General features: G+C 48.3%; 1 protein-coding gene across 1 annotated transcript in view; it reads right to left on the bottom strand.

Moving 5' to 3' along the window:
* The window catches only part of KCNK1 (potassium two pore domain channel subfamily K member 1), a gene marked incomplete at its 5' end in the record, with an annotated part of 49,822 nt that overhangs the window by 21,803 nt on the left and 11,118 nt on the right, over positions 1 to 16,901 (bottom strand). The window contains one exon of the mRNA XM_077751691.1: positions 2,683 to 2,723. Coding sequence (XP_077607817.1) covers positions 2,683 to 2,723 — 41 coding nt within the window. The remainder of the gene's footprint in view (positions 1 to 2,682; positions 2,724 to 16,901) is intronic.

The following is a 16,901-nucleotide window of genomic DNA, read 5'->3' as shown; positions in this document are numbered from 1 at the left end:
AGCTGCTCCTGCCCACCTGCTCTAAGAGTCACGGCCAGCCCACACCCGGGCTCCATCCACTGTCTTCTGACTTCTATAAACAGGTAACAACTGGTCTGAGGATGAGATAAGGAAAAAGAAGCACAGTAAGAGACGGAGCACGGAGTTTAAAAGGGAAGTCACTCCGGGAAAAGTCCGGTACTAAAAATAGGAGCTCGTCACAGAAAAACGGCACATGAGGGAAGGAAAAGTAAAACTGAATTCACTTGGATGTGAATTTCAGTCAGCGGACAGTGGGTGGGCCGGTATCTCACCCCCGAACTCCCATCCAGCCATTTGATTTCAGCTGGTACTTACGCCCCCTACACAAAGTCCCTAACCCGTATACACTGCAAGCCCCAACCCAGCCCTCCATTCCCACCCAGCCAGCCACGCTCCATGGCTACCTCCAACCCAACACACTGCCAGGTGCCTTAGAATAATCCCCGACTCTTTATAACATTCAAGTGGACACCGAGAGCCACTGACTTGGGAAGGATTTTCTCTTATTCCTTTTTCTCGACCCCCCACGCTGATATCTCAGCTGAGGCCTTTAACATCCGTCCCCCGTAGGAGGCGCCTCTGCTTTTCTCCTACTCTGCCCATCCCCCCACTGCCATTTCTCACCACGAAAGGTTCAAATCCAGGTCCCTCCGGGGAACGCTTGGTGCCCATGTGTCCGGCCTCACTGCTTGCTCACGGCCGGATCAAAGAGAACCCGGAGACTTCTCAGGACAGCCTCTGCCCTCCACACGTACCTGGTTTTGCACACGCTGCTCCCTTTCCTCTTTCTGACCTGTCCCCAAGCCCCTGGGGCACTGCTCCCCGCAGAGACTCCCTCAGCAGTTGATTCGCGTTGTTTTGACAGCCACAGGGCATCCGGGACCCAGAGGTCCGGCCAAGCTGCACATTTCCTTTCGTTGCCACCCTCGAAGCCAAGAGTGAACCCTAGAACCATGCCACAGCTCTGACTAAGGAGACCTGAGTGGGAACCTGGAGGCAAACCTTTGTTTCTTCTGCTTTGACTCCCAGCAAGCAGCGCGTGTGGAGTTCAATGCCCATCTCATGACTCAAGGGGCTCGCAGGAGGATGGAAGCAGCCTGGGATGAAGGGACCAGCCAGGTGGAGCGGCTCGACCTATTCCAGCTACTGCTCAGGGCCAGACCTGATTATGGGACAAAAGCCACCCCCACACCCATCAGTTTAAGCCACCACAAACTGGAGTTTTTGTTTACTGTGGCTGAAAGCAATCTTTCGCTGTTACAGTTACTCCTATTATAATGATCAGTTTACAGCATTCTTTAAGACATGCCTGAGCCCTGGGGCTCTGTCTTCTTTCACCCTCCAACTCTGGAACCAGCAGAAGCTCTGGTGTGGAGGGCTCCACTCGGACAAAAGTTCTGAGCATCCTCGCCCAGGAGGAAAGCAGTCCCACAGGCTGCTACAGGCAGACATGAGGTGGACCTGACCTCTATATTCTCAATGTTTGTCCAGAAACCCACCTCTTTTGGAGCAATTTACAGGAGTCCCTGCCCAAGAGAAGACAGATACTTGTGGGGCACCTGGGGGGCTCAACTGGTTAAGCGTCCGACTTCGGCTCAGGTCATGATCTCACAGTTTGTAGGTTCAAGCCCCGCATCGGGCTCTGTGCTGACAGCTCAGAGCCTGGAGCCTGCTTTGGATTCTGCGTCTCCCTCTCTCTGCCCCTCCCCTACTCACACTCTATCTCTCTCTCCAAAAAAATAAACAATAAAAAAATTTTAAATACAAATGGAAAATGTAACCAAATTTCCATCATGGGGAAATTAGTTCACATGATCAAAAAATAACTTTCGAGGCCAATCCATTTTACCGTTAACGTCTAACTATAGTTAATTACTTCCGTGTCTGTTTTATCCTCCAATGGAGATGAAATTAGCAATATCATGAGTCTGCTGAATGCAAGCTAATCACTAGGTCAAAAGCAAGGCTGGGCTTCCCCAAAGTCCAGAGAAGAGTTCAGCAATAAGAATGCCAGTTACCTCTTTATTCCTCACCTGGCCAGCTTGCAAGAAACCAATCCGAGTCAAGCCCGCACCGACACCAACACTGTGCAACTGTTATTTCTTATAAGTGTTTCCACGCCTTTTCAAATCTACCCATTTTTTAAAAGTTACATTTTATCAGAGGATTATTTTCCCATTTACTTAAATGTTACCAAAGATGCTTAAAGCCTCAAACCAGTATCATAAGGCTTTCTCTCAACTGCTGCTCCCCACACTCTTGGCGTGCGCTGGCGGTCTTTCTGTTTGGAGAAGAGAATTCTCATCTTTGATCTCTCTCTGGATACACTTGCAAAGTATCCTCTGCAGATCCTCACTGGAAAACGGAGAATACTGAAGTAACACAGTAGCCCCACCCCAACAAATGCTTAATTTTCATCAGTCTCTTTTCCATTTATCTCCAAAGCTCCAGGTTAGCAACTGCACCAAGCAAGAATGAAGACAGGAAGAGCTCCCCTGAGGGGCTCCAACCTGCACACGTGTAACAAGGAATCAGCATTCAGTACCGCTTTGCAGAAAGGAGTGTCCAGGACAAAATTCGGGAGTCCAAAATGAAAACTGAGAACTCAACCAAGCAAACATGAACAAGCCACAATGTCAAATTCATGGGACTACTGATGACCTGTTGTTATTAAAATAATGGACAGCTTAAAGAGCACGGATTCCTTTCCCCAGTATATTAATGGGGATTTTGGCTCAGGTCATGATTTCACGGGTCATGAGTTTGAGCCCCAGGTCAGGCTCTGCACTCACAGTTTGGAGCCTGGTTGGGATTCTCTCTTTCTCCCCCTCTCTCTGCTCCTCTCTTACTCATTCTCTCTCTCTCTCTCTCTCAATAAACAAATAAACATTTAAAAATATTCTACAGGGGCGCCTGGGTGGCTTAGTCGGTTAAGCGTCCGACTTTCACTTAGGTCATGATCTCGCGGTTCGTGGGTTCGAGCCCCGCGTCAGGCTCTGTGCTGACTGCCGGCTCAGAGCCTGGAGCCTGTTTCAGAGTCTGTGACTCTCTCTCTCTCTGACCCTCCCCTCCTCACGCTGTCTCTCTCTCTCTCTCTCTCTCCTAGAAATAAATAAAACATTAAAAAAAAATTTAAAAGATGTGGAAACAGAAAAAGAACATCTTAAAAAATGCAAAATAGTGGGGCGCCTGGATGTCTCAGTCCGTTAAGCATCTGACTTTGGCTCAGGTCATGATTTCACGGTTCGTGGGTTCGAGCCCCACATCAGGCTCTGTGCTCACTGCCAGCTCAGAGCCTTGAGCCTGTTTCGGAGTCTGTGGCTCCCTCTCTCTCTGCCCCTCCCCTGCCTGCATGCTCTCTCTCTCTCTCTCTCTCTTTCTCTCTCTCTCTCTCTCTCAAAAATAAACATTGAAATTGTTTTCTTACTCCAAAACAGTGAATGATTAGAGGTCCACTGAGTGGTGAAAAACGCACTACATAATACAGAGAGAGGCAGGAAGCACTACATGAGGTCAGTGGTAGCCCTTTGTTTGGTCCAGATTCAGGATCACGTGAATGAAAAACTCCAATCCTGTATATTCCTCTCTTCTTTTGGTGCATCAGGACCTGAGCCCAACTATAGATAGGGCCAGAAGCCGTGGGTAAAGATGCACGCGGGTGCAAAACTGCTGGGAGAAGACTCCTGAAGACTTTTGGTCGGAGGCAACTAATTATCATTAGGCTTATCGGTTACTCACCCAAAGAGTGAGTGGTATCATTTGTTTTGTGGGCAAGTGCCCTGGGCTAGCAGGAAAAACCCATCTGCCACTTCTGTGGGTACACACTCTCCCCCTTAGAGCCAAACGTAGGAAGAGCAAGCTGCTTGGAGGAATCACGTGAATTCCTCCCTTTCTAAAAATATGACTTTCTGGCATTAAACACGACAGCGCATGGCTCAAGTCAGTCGCAGAGCCCGCAGCTGCAGCGCTGGCAGGTGCATCACATCGTACACTGCACCGGCTGGGTCCCACAGCCCCGCACCTGCGCCACTGGGCAGCTCATCCAGGAGACTGACCCTCCTTAGAGGAGGCTGGGAGGCTGGCAGCCTCTGGAATGTTCACAAAGATGCTACACAACAGAGCTTTCCCGCACGGCTTTCGTCCCATCTAAGGGAAGGGAAACATGCTCACGTGTGCTAAACCGTAACTGTAGGAATTGGTCAATTTTCTTTCCTTTTCTTTTCTTCCTTCTTTCTTTCTTTCTTCTCTATCTCCCTTTCTCTTTTTTTTCTCCTTCCTTCCTTTCCCTTTTCTTTTTCTTTCTTGTTGGAAGTTGATCATCAAACACGCACCAGGAAGAGAAGAGTCACATCTTCTTTTCCTACCCCATGGCTCAGTGTGACATAAGGAACCACTGAGGTGAGCTCCCTGTTTAGGGCAGGCATGCTGTAGAAGCAGGGGAGGCACATGGGGTCTCCTCACTTTGAAGCACCTCACTGGACACTCCATGGACTTTGTTTTACTCCTTAAGACACATAAGGGGGAACTATCCAAACCAATACTTTACTAACTTTTAAAAGCTATGCTCCCTATGGGGCGCCTGGGTGGGTCAGGTGGTTGAGCGTCCGACTTTGGCTCAGGTCACGATCTCACGGTTTGTGAGTTCGAGCCCTGTGTCCAGCTCTGTGCTGACAGCTCAGAGCCTGGAGCCTGCTTTGGATTCTGTGTCTCCCTCTCTCTCTGTCCCTCTCCTGCTCATGCTCTGTCTCTCTCTCAAAAATAAATGAACTCTGAAAAAAATTTTTAAACAGCAACAACCGATGTTCCCTTTGGATAAACAGCACAAGGAAAAGTATAACCATCTTAGGAGAGAGTCTGGCTTCTCTGGGCAGGGGCAGGGGTGGGAGATAACCTTTAATGTTTTCTGTTTTTCCACAGCCCTGCACATTCCATCAAGCATTAATTTCTCTAATTGGCATGAAAAATAAACATAAAATATAATACTTAGTACCACACTACATATCCCTCCCCTTCCCCATAGCTGTTGAGTCTCTGCTCCACAGAGGCCTTAAATGTGGAGTCTCACCCGCCCAATAAATAGAGCCATTTAACATGTAAAAGGATTTTCTGGTGCTTCAAGTGACTGAATTGAATTTACTTTTAAGTCAGGGGCTCCCAAAAGGACATTACATTCTGCCCATCACAGTGGACGAGAAAGCAGAATTCCTGTGGTGCTAGTTTCTACAAATGAAAATCTCGGGGCAACTGGGTGCCTCAGTAGGCTGAGCTTCTGACTTCGGCTCAGGTCACGATCTCACAGCTTGTGAGTTCAAGCCCCGTGTCGGGCTCTGTGCTGACAGCTAGGAGCCTGGAGCCTGCTTCAGATTCTGTGTCTCCCTCTCTACTCCTTCCCCATCTCACACTCTGTCTCACTCTCTCTCTCTCTCCCTCAAAAATAAACATTAAAAAAAAAAAAAGTCCTACTGAATGGGGGGAATTACCCACATGGTAATTCTGTGTTTAAGAAAAGATATCCATTGCTAAATGGAAATTTTGATTTGAACGAGCTCAGAGGCTAGCCTGAAATTAATGATGATGAAAATTGAGAGATGGGCAGAACAATTGGGGAATTATGTCAGTGAATTTTTTAAAGTTTATTTATTTTGAGAGAGAGAGAGAGAGCAAGAGTGACTGAGCAAGGGAGGGGCAGAGAGAGAGACGAAGAGAGAGAATCCCAAGAATCTGCACTGTCAGCGCAGAGCCTGATGCAGGACTTGATCTCAGGAACTGCGAGATCATGACCTGAGCCGAAATCAAGAGTCCAACGCTTAAATGCCTGAGCTGCCCAGGTGCCCTTATATTGGTGAACTTTTACAAATCCTTTTGTTTCCAATGCTCCTTACATTCTCCTCTTACTGAGAACACAGGCACCAACAGAAAAGAACTCCCACAAGAACTCACTGGCACATCTACCCACCCGTGACAATGACCCCTTTGCCTTTCTTTTGGGATTCTGAGGCCAGCTCTCTGCCCAGACCCACTCACCCACCTGAGGACAATGGGCCAGCAAGTCTGCCTTCTTTCCATAAACGCAGTCAACTCTCCTGTCTCACGTGAACACAGTGACCCTCCTTCAACCCACTGCTTCCCCCCCAGCTACCACGCATTTTCCTGTCCCTCTGTGTCACGGACTCTCAGAAACCACTATCAACCCCCTGCCTCTAGGTCATCACCTCTCTCTCTTTTCTCTAATAGACTTTTTAGAGCAGTTTTTAGGTTCACAGCAAAACTGTGCAGAAGGTACAGAGTTCCCACACGCTTCCTGCCCACAGGTGCACGGTCTCCCCGGTATCAGCATCTGCAGCCGCAGAACATTTGACACGATGGATGAGCCCACACGGACACATTATCGTCTCCCAGAGCGTCCACAGTATACAGCGGGGTTCACTCTGGGTGCAGACGGTCTCTGGGTGTAGACAAGTGTATAATGGCTTGTATCCATCACTACGGGGTCATGAAGAATAGTTTCGTCGCCCTAAAACTCCTCCGTGCTCATTCCCACCCTGCCACCCAACCCCTGGCAACTGCTGATCTTTTCACCGTCTCCATAGCTTTGCTTTTTCTAGAATGCCATATAGCTGGAATCATATAGTGCATACTGTCTTCCTTCTTGGCACCATGCACTCAAGGTCCTCCCAAGTCTTTGCATGCCTCCGTCATGCATTGCTTTTTAGTGGTGAAGAATATTTCATTCTGGATGGACCACAGTTTATGTACTCACCCACCTCCCTAAGGACACGCTCATTTTCTTTCGATTCTAACTCAGACTGGGCTCTTACCCACCCCCCCCACCAACCCATGCCCCTGCCATTGCTAAAGCTAATGGCGATCTCAGCCTTCACCTATGGACCCGTCAGCGGCAGCTGAGACCACCACTCACGCCTCCTCGCAACGTCTCCATCTTTGATGTCTCAGCCTCCAGGTCATGGCAGTCACCTGGCTTTCCCATGACCTCACCAATCACCCCGCAGGCTTTTCATCTTCTCCCTCCTCTTTCTGACCTCTGATGTCGAATAACCCAGACCCACAGGTCCACCCACCTCCTCGTTATCTCCACTTGGTGGGCACGTGGGCATCTAAAATTACTGTGTCACCATCTGAGCTCTGCGTCTCCTTCGCCATCTCCCGACCTGCTTGCCTGGGTTTATCTATCTCAGCCGGTGGCTCCTCCATCTCGCTGTGGCTCATGCCAACAACCCAACAGTCATGCTGTGCTCTCTTCTTGCTTCCTCTCTTCCACCTATGTCCAATGCATCAGCAGAGGCTATTGGCTCTACCACCAAAGGGTGTCTGGAACCTGACCAATGTCCCATCCCCCGCTCTACGCTCATGATCCAGCCACGGAAATCTCTCCGATGACCACAGGCCTGACCCACTGGTGGGTCTCCCTGATCTGTGTAGCCTCCTATACTCTGTCCCCCGAACAGCAGCACAGTGACCTTGGGAAATAGTCAGATTTTGTCACTCTTCTGCTTCAAATCCTCCAGCAGTGCTCAGTCACTCACAATGAGAGCCAAGGTTCTCATTATGGTCCTACAGGATGGGACCCCACATCACATCTAACATCACCTGCTGCTACATCCTGCTGTTGACGAGCTCCAGTCCCACCGGCCTCCGAGCTCCATGACAGGCATCCTCCTGATTCAGGGCCTTTGCACAGGCTGGCCCTGCTGCCTAGAATGGTCTTTCTTCAATTATCCATTTGGCTGGCTTACTCAATGACTTCACGTCTTTATTCAAAAGCTGACTAACTCAGAGAAGCCTGTGCAAGCCAACTTAATGTAAAATATCAATGATCTCCTCAATTCAAACTTTACCTCACCCTTCCCTGCCTTTTTTTTCCTTAGCATGCATTTTATTTACTTAGATTGATAATATTGTCATTCTTCTCTTCTAGAATGTATATTCCATGGTGGGAATTTTGGTCTACGTTGGTTCCTGATGTTCCTCAGCACGTAAAAATGTGCCTGGCACAAAACTGCTGCCCAACAGGTATTTTATGCAAGTATTAATGAATGCACCAATGAATGAGAGAGTAAATGAATTTCCCTTGGCAGAATCAAATCTGTAGCTTAATCTTTAACAAAAACCCAAGTTACTGGGGTTGGTACCTCATTAGCATATTATTAAGCGATCACATGGGAAGAAGTAACAAAATTTCCAACAAAAATATACAGCTGTGATGTTATAGTGGCTAAAGCTTACCATTTTATTCAACCATTTAAACGTATGAAAAGCAATAAAAATGTGATGGTCTTGAAGCCAGGATCCCTTTGGGCAAGGAGCGTATTTGCTCCATTTATTCTCATATTTCAAGCCTAGCAGAGGCTGGCTTACAGTGGGAACCCAGAAGATATTTATGGCTTGAATGAACCCTAAATGTGACTTTTATTTTGGTGAGATGTCATTTGCTATTGAGTATGCTGGGTGACTATACCCTCAGGGGTGCTCAGGGCCCTTTCCTCCTATGCAAGTGAACACGTAAAACATTTCTATGGAAATGATGATTATCTTTCCATTCAAAGGCTGAGCACAGCTATTAGCAATGTTAAAGCGGTTCCCGAAATAGGAAAAAAACAAAACAACAACAACAAAAAAAAACATGGGTATTTACCTCTGTCAGGGATCATGAGAATTACGTTGCTGAAAAAGGCTTTGTACTTTAGCGTGGTTTCAGGTTCATAGCAAAAGTGAACAGAAGGTACAGAGAATTCCCCACACTCATCCACAGCCTCCCTCCCTCTCGACACCACCCTCCGCTGTGGTACCTGTTATGACTGAACGGACCTACGCTGTCACATCATTGTCAAGCAGAGTCCGTATCCCTGTAAGAGTTCACTCGTGGTGCTACACAATCTATGGATTTGGACAAACGATCAGTCCCATGCGTGCATCGTTACAGGATCATACACAGTAACCTCAGTGTCTGTGCTCTCTGCCTTTTTATCCCTACTCCTGCCTCAAGAAAATTCCGTCTTAAAGAATTGATCTATACAATGGACAGGTTGGACCAGAGGATAACTTACATTTTAAAAAATTTAATGTTTTTATTTATTTTTGAGAGAGAAAGAGACAGAGTACGAGTGGGGAGGGTTAGAGAGAGAGGGAGACACAGAATCCAAAGCAGGCTCCAGGCTCTGAGCTGTCAGCACAGAGCCTGCCGCGGGGCTCGAACTCACGAACCATGAGATCATGACCTGAGCCAAAGTTGGATGCCCAACGGACTGAGCCCCTCAGGCGCCCCAAGAGGATAAGTTACATTTAAACCTTCTTTTGGAGTTGGGCCAAGGAGTGGAAGCCTGGAGTAGCCATGAGGGTTATAATAGGTCAACCTAACTTTGGAAGGACACAATTGTTTCTTTTTTTTAACGTTTTTTTTTTCCAAATTAATTATTTATTATGTATCTTTGAGAAAGACAGAGTGAGAGCAGGGGAGGGGCAGAGACAGGGAGAATCTCAGGCAGGCTGCGTGCTGTCAGCACAGAGCCTGATGTGGGGCTTGAGCTCACAAACCGTGAGACTGTGACCTGAGCCAAAATCAAGAGTCGGACGCTTAACCGACTGAGCCACCCAGGCGCCCCAACAATTGTTTCTTTCTATTTAAAGGGTTCTATCTGGATCAAATGATCACTTCATTTTCACACGCCCAAATGGGGCACCCTGGCAAGCTGAAAAATGTAAAGTGGCATCTGTCTACTCCCAGAAGAGGAGGGTCTGGATTTTTCCTTCAGCTTTTCATTAATGGATCTGAAGGAAGCAGAAGTACAGGATGATGAGCCACAGTAGAGGTGTCTGGTGATGTTCCTCCCAAAGAGGAACCCCGGGCACTTCAAAGACCGAGGGTCACCGTATGCCGGGCAGCACTGGCCCTCACAAGCCTGTGAGCCCTGCTTGTACTTAACACCGTGCTGCCAAACCTCGTCAACCCCTCAGAATCTGTCAGGATCTCTCAGAGTCCTCCGGGGGCCATCGGAGCACTCAGGCTTGAGTCCCCATCCTGCCAATTCCTACCTGCATTCGGTTACACAAGACACTTACATTCTCTGGCCTCAATTTCACTTTGGTAAGACCGGGCTGGTTACAGTCTGCTCTGCTATCCACACATGAACTTTATTATTATTATTATTATTTATTTTTGAGAGAGAGAGAGCAGGGGAGGGGCACAGAGAGAGGGAGGCAGAATCCCAAGCAGGCTCCGCACCATCAACGCAGAGCCTGATGCGGGGCTCGAACCCACAAACCATGAGATCCTGACGTGAGCCAAAACCAAGAGTCTGACACTTAGCCGACTGAGCCACCCAGGTGCCCCTCCGCCCACGAATGTTTGTTAACAGTCAAAGAAAGTAATGTCAGTGAGAGCAGTGTGAAAAAATTTAAAGCAATATCGAAATGGAAACATTCTTAGGAAGTATTTCTTATTGTTCCCTCCTTCATCTTGTTCACTGTCATTGCCAAGCACCTGTTGTCACAATTTTGTATACCCAGAAAATACTCGTAAGTGAATAAACAGAACTACCGTTTTGCTGTGGACAGATGGGTACCCTAACACCCCAGCCCACCAGCCCCTCCTAAAATCTATGATGGGTGTTTTCTTGGCACCTGCCATTAATGATTAAATCATATGCTTCTTTAAACCAAATCACCTCCCTTCACATCATCTCCCCAAAACTCAAAAACAAACAAAATATCTCCGCCAAAAACAAAACATGGGATTTTAGACACTGGAAACTGTCAAAACTAGTCTCCTTGGCAGACTGCTTCTAAAAAAACACTAAGCAAATTTACTAATTTATAAGGGAATATTCAAGATTTTAGACAAACTAGTGCCAAAATTTGATTTTTCTATAAAGATCAAATGGGACTCCAAATTCTGTCTGACAAAATTGGTGGTTTAAGGGTGTGATAAAGCCAAATATTCTTGGACTCAAGAATTATTTCTCGAATTCCTCAGAAAAACAAACAGGAGGTTTAATGGGCCTATCAACATTTCCCAAGTATATTATGTCAACCTGGCTTTTTTAATGTATTGACCTAGAGGGAAATGACATGGGGAAGTCTTAAAATACATACACTAATGAAGTTTTCTTCTCAAAATGTCAGATGTATTTTCTTAAAAAAAATATTTATTTGAGAGAGAGAGAGAACAGGGGAGGGGCAGAGAGAGAGGGAGCGAATCCCAAGCAACCTCCGCACTGTCAGCGCAGAGCCCGATGCCGGGCTCGAACTCACGAACCAAACCGTGAGATCATGACCTGAGCTGAAACTAAGAGCTGGACATTTAACTGACCGGGCCACCCAGGCACCCCCAAAATATCAGGTTTTTAAAAAACATACTTCCACTGTTTCATTCCCATCATTAGGACACGTTCGTCTAATATAAGGTAGATTCCTAAGGGTCACAGAACCACCCAGGATGGGCTGTCACCTCTCCTCCGGCCCTGCTTCTCGAGGATCTCACTGCTGTTTTCATACAACACGCTCACTGGCAATGAGACGACAGAGGGAACCAAACTGAAGTTATCAATGGATCACTGCGCCTTTGTAGGGGCCAGCGAGGAAGCTCTCTGCCACAGCAGGTGCCTGCTAGACGCTGTGGAGGACAGGTGGCATGACATTTCTGGAACAGACGTACAGTTTCCTGACTCCTCCCTTTAGAGGACAGGTTACGAGATGAGAGCCCCCCTCCCCCCAACGAAGTTCCGAGAGCTGGGCTGCAAGGGAATCTCACGAGGAAGCAGAGATGCGGGCCAGGAAGTGCACCCGGGGCGCCTTCTGGGAAGAGGCCCAGACCCAGGGAAATCAGGAAACAGTGGCCGTGACCTCCAGATCAACAGAGGCCCCCAATTAAGGAGCAGGCAGCGTGCCCAGTGGCCAACCCACAGCAGGTGGTCGGCAAGTGGTCGTAATTGCTGGAATTGGAGGACCAGACCCCTCGTGAAGTCCAGGCAGCAAGCCGGGGACAAACCACTGCGGGGAGAGCGAGCGCCAGCATCTGCACTGATCTCAAAAACAAAGAGAGGGGCGCCTGGGTGGCTCAGTCAGTTAAGCGTCCGACTTCGGCTCGGGTCATGATCTCACGGTTCGTGGGTTCGAGCCCCACGTTGGGGTCTGCACTGACAGCTCAGAGCTTGGAGCCTGCTTTGGATTCTGTGTCTCCCTCTCTCTCTGCCCCTCCCCTGCTTATGCTCTGTCTCTCAAAAACACAAACGTTAAAAAAAAATTTAAAAACCTAAAAAACATTAAAAAAAAAAAAACCACGATAAAACCCAGTATTGGTGGGATCATGAAAAAAATGCAGCCTGGAAGCCCCAGTCCTTCTGGTCTTAACCATCCCACGTGGCCAAAATGACTAATAAAACCTTCTCTGTGATTTCATCAGGTAATTTGGCCGTTTGCATGTCAAATCTCACTAGGTTCGAATTAGAGCTGATATTTTTGGGGAGGAGAAAAAAGAAGAAAACAAGGCAACTCCATCCATGTAAAAGTGATTTTGTGCAAAACACATCACGAAAGGAAGTATTACCTTAGGCGGCAGCCTTTGGGGGAATAAAGAGAACATTCCCTGAGCTGAGTGGGCAGGGCACATGTTGACCCACGCCGAGAAGCTCTTCAGACAACTGTCATTTTGCCTTGGGTTAGCAGTGCTTTCCTTCTGGAACAAGCCAGCGGCACACACGTACAAGCAGAGAACGAGGCGGGCACAGTCTGTCATGGCGTCCTGGGCAGACACCGTCTGGTCTGTGGTGCTGGGGGCCACAGTTGGCTTTTAGGACCAGGGTCCCTGGAGTGACTGGGACAGCAGTGCTTCTAGCCCCGAATCAAAGGAGGCCAAACTAGAAGACAGCTCCAGTTGCCAAAGTTTCTGGAAGGCAAAGCTCTCTCTGCCTAGACATTTAATGGGAAATGGGGAGCAAAGTGTCGGGGAAAAGGCAGACCCTGTAGGCATTTAATGAGACGGAGCATAGGAGTGAGCTCCACGTGTGAGCACACCGAGGATGTTTCTTTAGGGACACACACCTAGATTCCAGCTCGGGCTCATTTCACAGATGAGGAAGCGAGCAGGGGCTGGAAAAACTTGAAACAGATGAATGGTCTCACCGTGTACCCCAATACACGCCACCTCCTAAAACACGCAGAGCAGACAGATAAGGGTGGGTGACTTTATCCCGCTCTTAGACAGAAGGGAGAGTGGCTTTCCAAACCACCCTCCATACAAGCCCTGAATTCAATTAAATTCAGGGTGAGCTCACATACCTCCTTCAAGGTGTTAGGGCACAACCAGGTTTTTTTTGTTTTTTGTTTTTTGTTTTTTTGCTTCTAAGGGGAAACATAATGAGGCGGGCCCAACTAGACCGGGCCCTGGTTCTCAGCTTTCCCTCCAATAGCTACACAAATGTTAGCTATCCAGTGAGGGGCTCACTGTCGTGGGCATGCCCCGATGTGGTCAGAAGCCTACCATCCAGTGGCAACAGGAATCATTCAGATAGTCAATAACTCTCACGCCTATTAGAATTGTTTTTTTTTTTTTTAATATTTATTTCTTTTTGAGACAGAGACAGAGCATGTGCAGGGGAGGGTCAGAGAGAGAGGGAGACACAGAATCTGAAAGCAGGCTCCCGGCTCTGAGCTGCCAGCACAGAGCCTGATGTGGGGCTCGAACCCACGAACCGTGAGATCGTGACCTGAGCCGAAGTCGGGCGCTTCACTGACTGAGCCACCAAGGCGCCCCTAGAATTACTAATTACCGACAGAGTTACAAGTAAGGCAGACTGTGGACAATGCATGATTCTCTGGGCCAGGTTTCTTCCTTTTCAAGAAAGCATGTTAGAATGGAGGTAAGGGTGATGTTACTAGAGGAATAATATTCAACCCAGTCTAATTGTTTCAAGTACATCCTTTGGAAACACAGAGCTCATATGCTGCAAGCAGCTACGAACCAGTCTTCTCTGGTGCTTAACTGCTCTGCGGGTGCAGACGACCCAGGGCGCCCCAGGGTGCAGTGTGTCTGACCCTGAGATCTACCAGAGCCCATGCTCAGAGCTGAGATGGTGATTTAAAAATTTGATCAATTTTGCTTTGCTTTTCAAACATGTCCACGAACTGATCTATCTCTTGGACTTGCCGGTGAGCTATGGCAATACCGTGGCTAAAAGACCACTCTCCCTTCTGATAAAGTCACCCACCCTCGTCTGTCTGCTCTGCGTGCANAGCGAAAGTCGGACGCTTAACCGACTAAGCCACCCAGGCGCCCCGGAGAACTCGGTTCTTGAGTCCACACCTTTCAAATAAGGTAGCAAGGAGGGAAGGAGACTCTGCATGTGTGATCATGTGTGCAGTTTAAAAAGATAAAAATCAGGGGCGCCTGGGTGGCTCAGTCATTTGAGCATCTGATTTCAGCTCAGGTCATGATCTCGTGGTGCATGAGTTCAAGCCCCACGTTGGGCTCTGTGCTGACAGCTCCAAGCCTGGAGCCTGCTTCGGATTCTGTGTCTCCTTCTCTCTCTGCCCCTTCCCTGCTTACAATCTCTCTCACTTTCAAAACATATATAAACATTAAAAAAAATAAAATAAAAATCACATTGGGGGTGCCTGCATGGCTCAGTTGCTTAAGCATCTGACTCTTGATTTCAGCTCAGGTCATGATCTCACAGTTTGTGAGAAGGAGTCCCATGTCGGGCTCTGAGCTGACAGTGTGGAGCCTGCTTGGAATTCTCTCTCTCTCTCTCTCTCTCTCTCTCTCTCTCTCTCTCTCTGTCTGCCCTCTCTCTGCGCCCCCTCTCAAAATAAATAAAAACTTAAAAAAATGCTTTTAAATCACAAATGTAAAGATTTGCACTAAGTGGTGCCTTTTCCTTGAAGCATTGATGAGTCTCCTTACAGCTGCTCAGTCAGCCCACCTTTCCCTGTGAAGAGAGAACAGACTTGGGATTCCGGACACCCTGGGGCAAAAAATGAACATACTAGGCGATTAAAGAGAAGCCAGACATCTTTATTCTGAGTCCTGCGCACTGAGAAACCACCTTGAGAGGTGATGCAAAATGCAAAGAACTGTATTTACAATGCCTGTGCATCTTTTAACAAGTCACAACAGCCTGGTCACTCAGAAATGGGGCTAACATGGGGATTCTGGCACACCAAAAAAGAATTTCCTTAGAGCAGATTACCAGCAAGACCGTGATACAGGGAATGGCTATTTTACTTAAGACTTCCTCGACCTATTGAGAAATGCCCGTTCGTAACTAACTGAAATACTCATCACAAATACCATTTACAGCCACAGCCTCGTTTATTCATCATCTTATGGCCGAATCGCTTGTCCCCCCCCAAAACACACCCAACATCTGGGGTCCGGCTAACCACGCATGTGTGAGGAGGTGAAGGAGCACAGAATGAGGGCTTGTTGCCTTGAGTGTTCCCTGACCCATACACGCCTGGAAAGAACTCACATACCCATGCTCCCATATACGGCAGCCCCTTGGCTTCTCCCTCAGGCCTCAAGGTAGGGTTCGGGGTTCGGGCTGTGACATCCATGGGAGGCCGGCCCAGGGTAATCCCCCTGACCCTGTTTATGAGCCTAGAAATTCCCATTTATGTCCACGCAGGGGATCTGTGTGGGGTCCTGCCATGGCTCTCCTCCACCCCATCCCTGCAACTGTCTTCATATCCTGGGGGTCCCTGGAGCAGTTCTGGCTCTCCTGCAGTGCAAGGGACCTGGTGTTTGCGGGACCGCCAAGCCTCAGGGCCGGCCTGCGGGCCCAACTGTCACGGTGCATTCAGGAACCTTCGAGGCTCCCTCCTGCCCGCGGAGTTACATGCAAACTCCGCTTCCCATAGTCTCCATCTTTATGCCCCTTGTCTGCCACTGGCCAATGCCGCTTGGTCACCTCGAGTCCCCTCTTCCTCTGCCCATGTCAGCCCACACCGGCCACCCCCTCAAACCCTGTAGCTGTGACCAGAGCCCCACACGATCCAGCGATCAGCTCTCCACCAGTCTCACATGTTAGCCTCCCACTAGATGGCAGGCCTTTGTTCTTTTTTGTTTGTTTGTTTGTTTGTTTTTTAAGGTCAGGGATTATCCCTTCAGGTATTTTTTCTGTGTCCTCACGTGTGGGGCACAGGGTAGACAAGTTTTCAGCCGACCCTCCAGAGCCCTAGAACCCCAGAAGCTTAGAGCTGCGAGGAGGGTCTTTATCAGCCCTTCACTGTATAGAGAGGAAACGACTGAGCTCTGGAGAAATCAATCATCAGGGACTGTTGTTGCCAGTGACTGCGCAGAAGAGACCCCAGCACCCCCCCACCCAGTCCACAGATCAATGCTTTTGTGCCTCTTCTCTCTGCCATCCTTCACTTAAGCCTAAAATATACCTTGAACCAACATTTACTTCCTTTATGGAGGGTTGTTGAGCATATCAGGAAGAAAAAACTCCCCCTAAAACAGATTCATGATTCTCACTTTTCACTCAATCAGGCCGTACTTTTCCTTTGTCTCTTTTAAAATTTGTTTATTTGGAGGGGAGAGGGGTTGCAGAGAGAGAATCCCAAGCAGACTCCGCGCTGTCAGCTTAGAGCCTGACACGGGGCTCGAACCCACGAACCGTGAGATCGTGACCTGAGCCGAAATCAAGAGTTGGATGCTTAACCGACTTGAGCCCCCCAAGCACCCCAAGGCTGTACTTTTCTAATATGAATTCAGTCTGATGTCATGACAGTCAAACTCGACAACTCCATTCCCTGGCTCCTGCGGAACAATCCATCCCTTGAACCCCAGCTATGAGGGGACACTGGCTGGCGGTGTGTGGAGGCTGGGTCACTGAGGATGGACAGAGCAGGATGGAAGAAGA

The sequence above is a fragment of the Crocuta crocuta genome, unplaced genomic scaffold (assembly GCF_008692635.1).
Source record: "Crocuta crocuta isolate KB4526 unplaced genomic scaffold, BGI_CrCroc_1.0 scaffold59, whole genome shotgun sequence".
Classification (NCBI taxonomy): Eukaryota; Metazoa; Chordata; class Mammalia; order Carnivora; family Hyaenidae; genus Crocuta; species Crocuta crocuta.
This window is presented reverse-complemented; position numbering and strand designations above follow the sequence as displayed.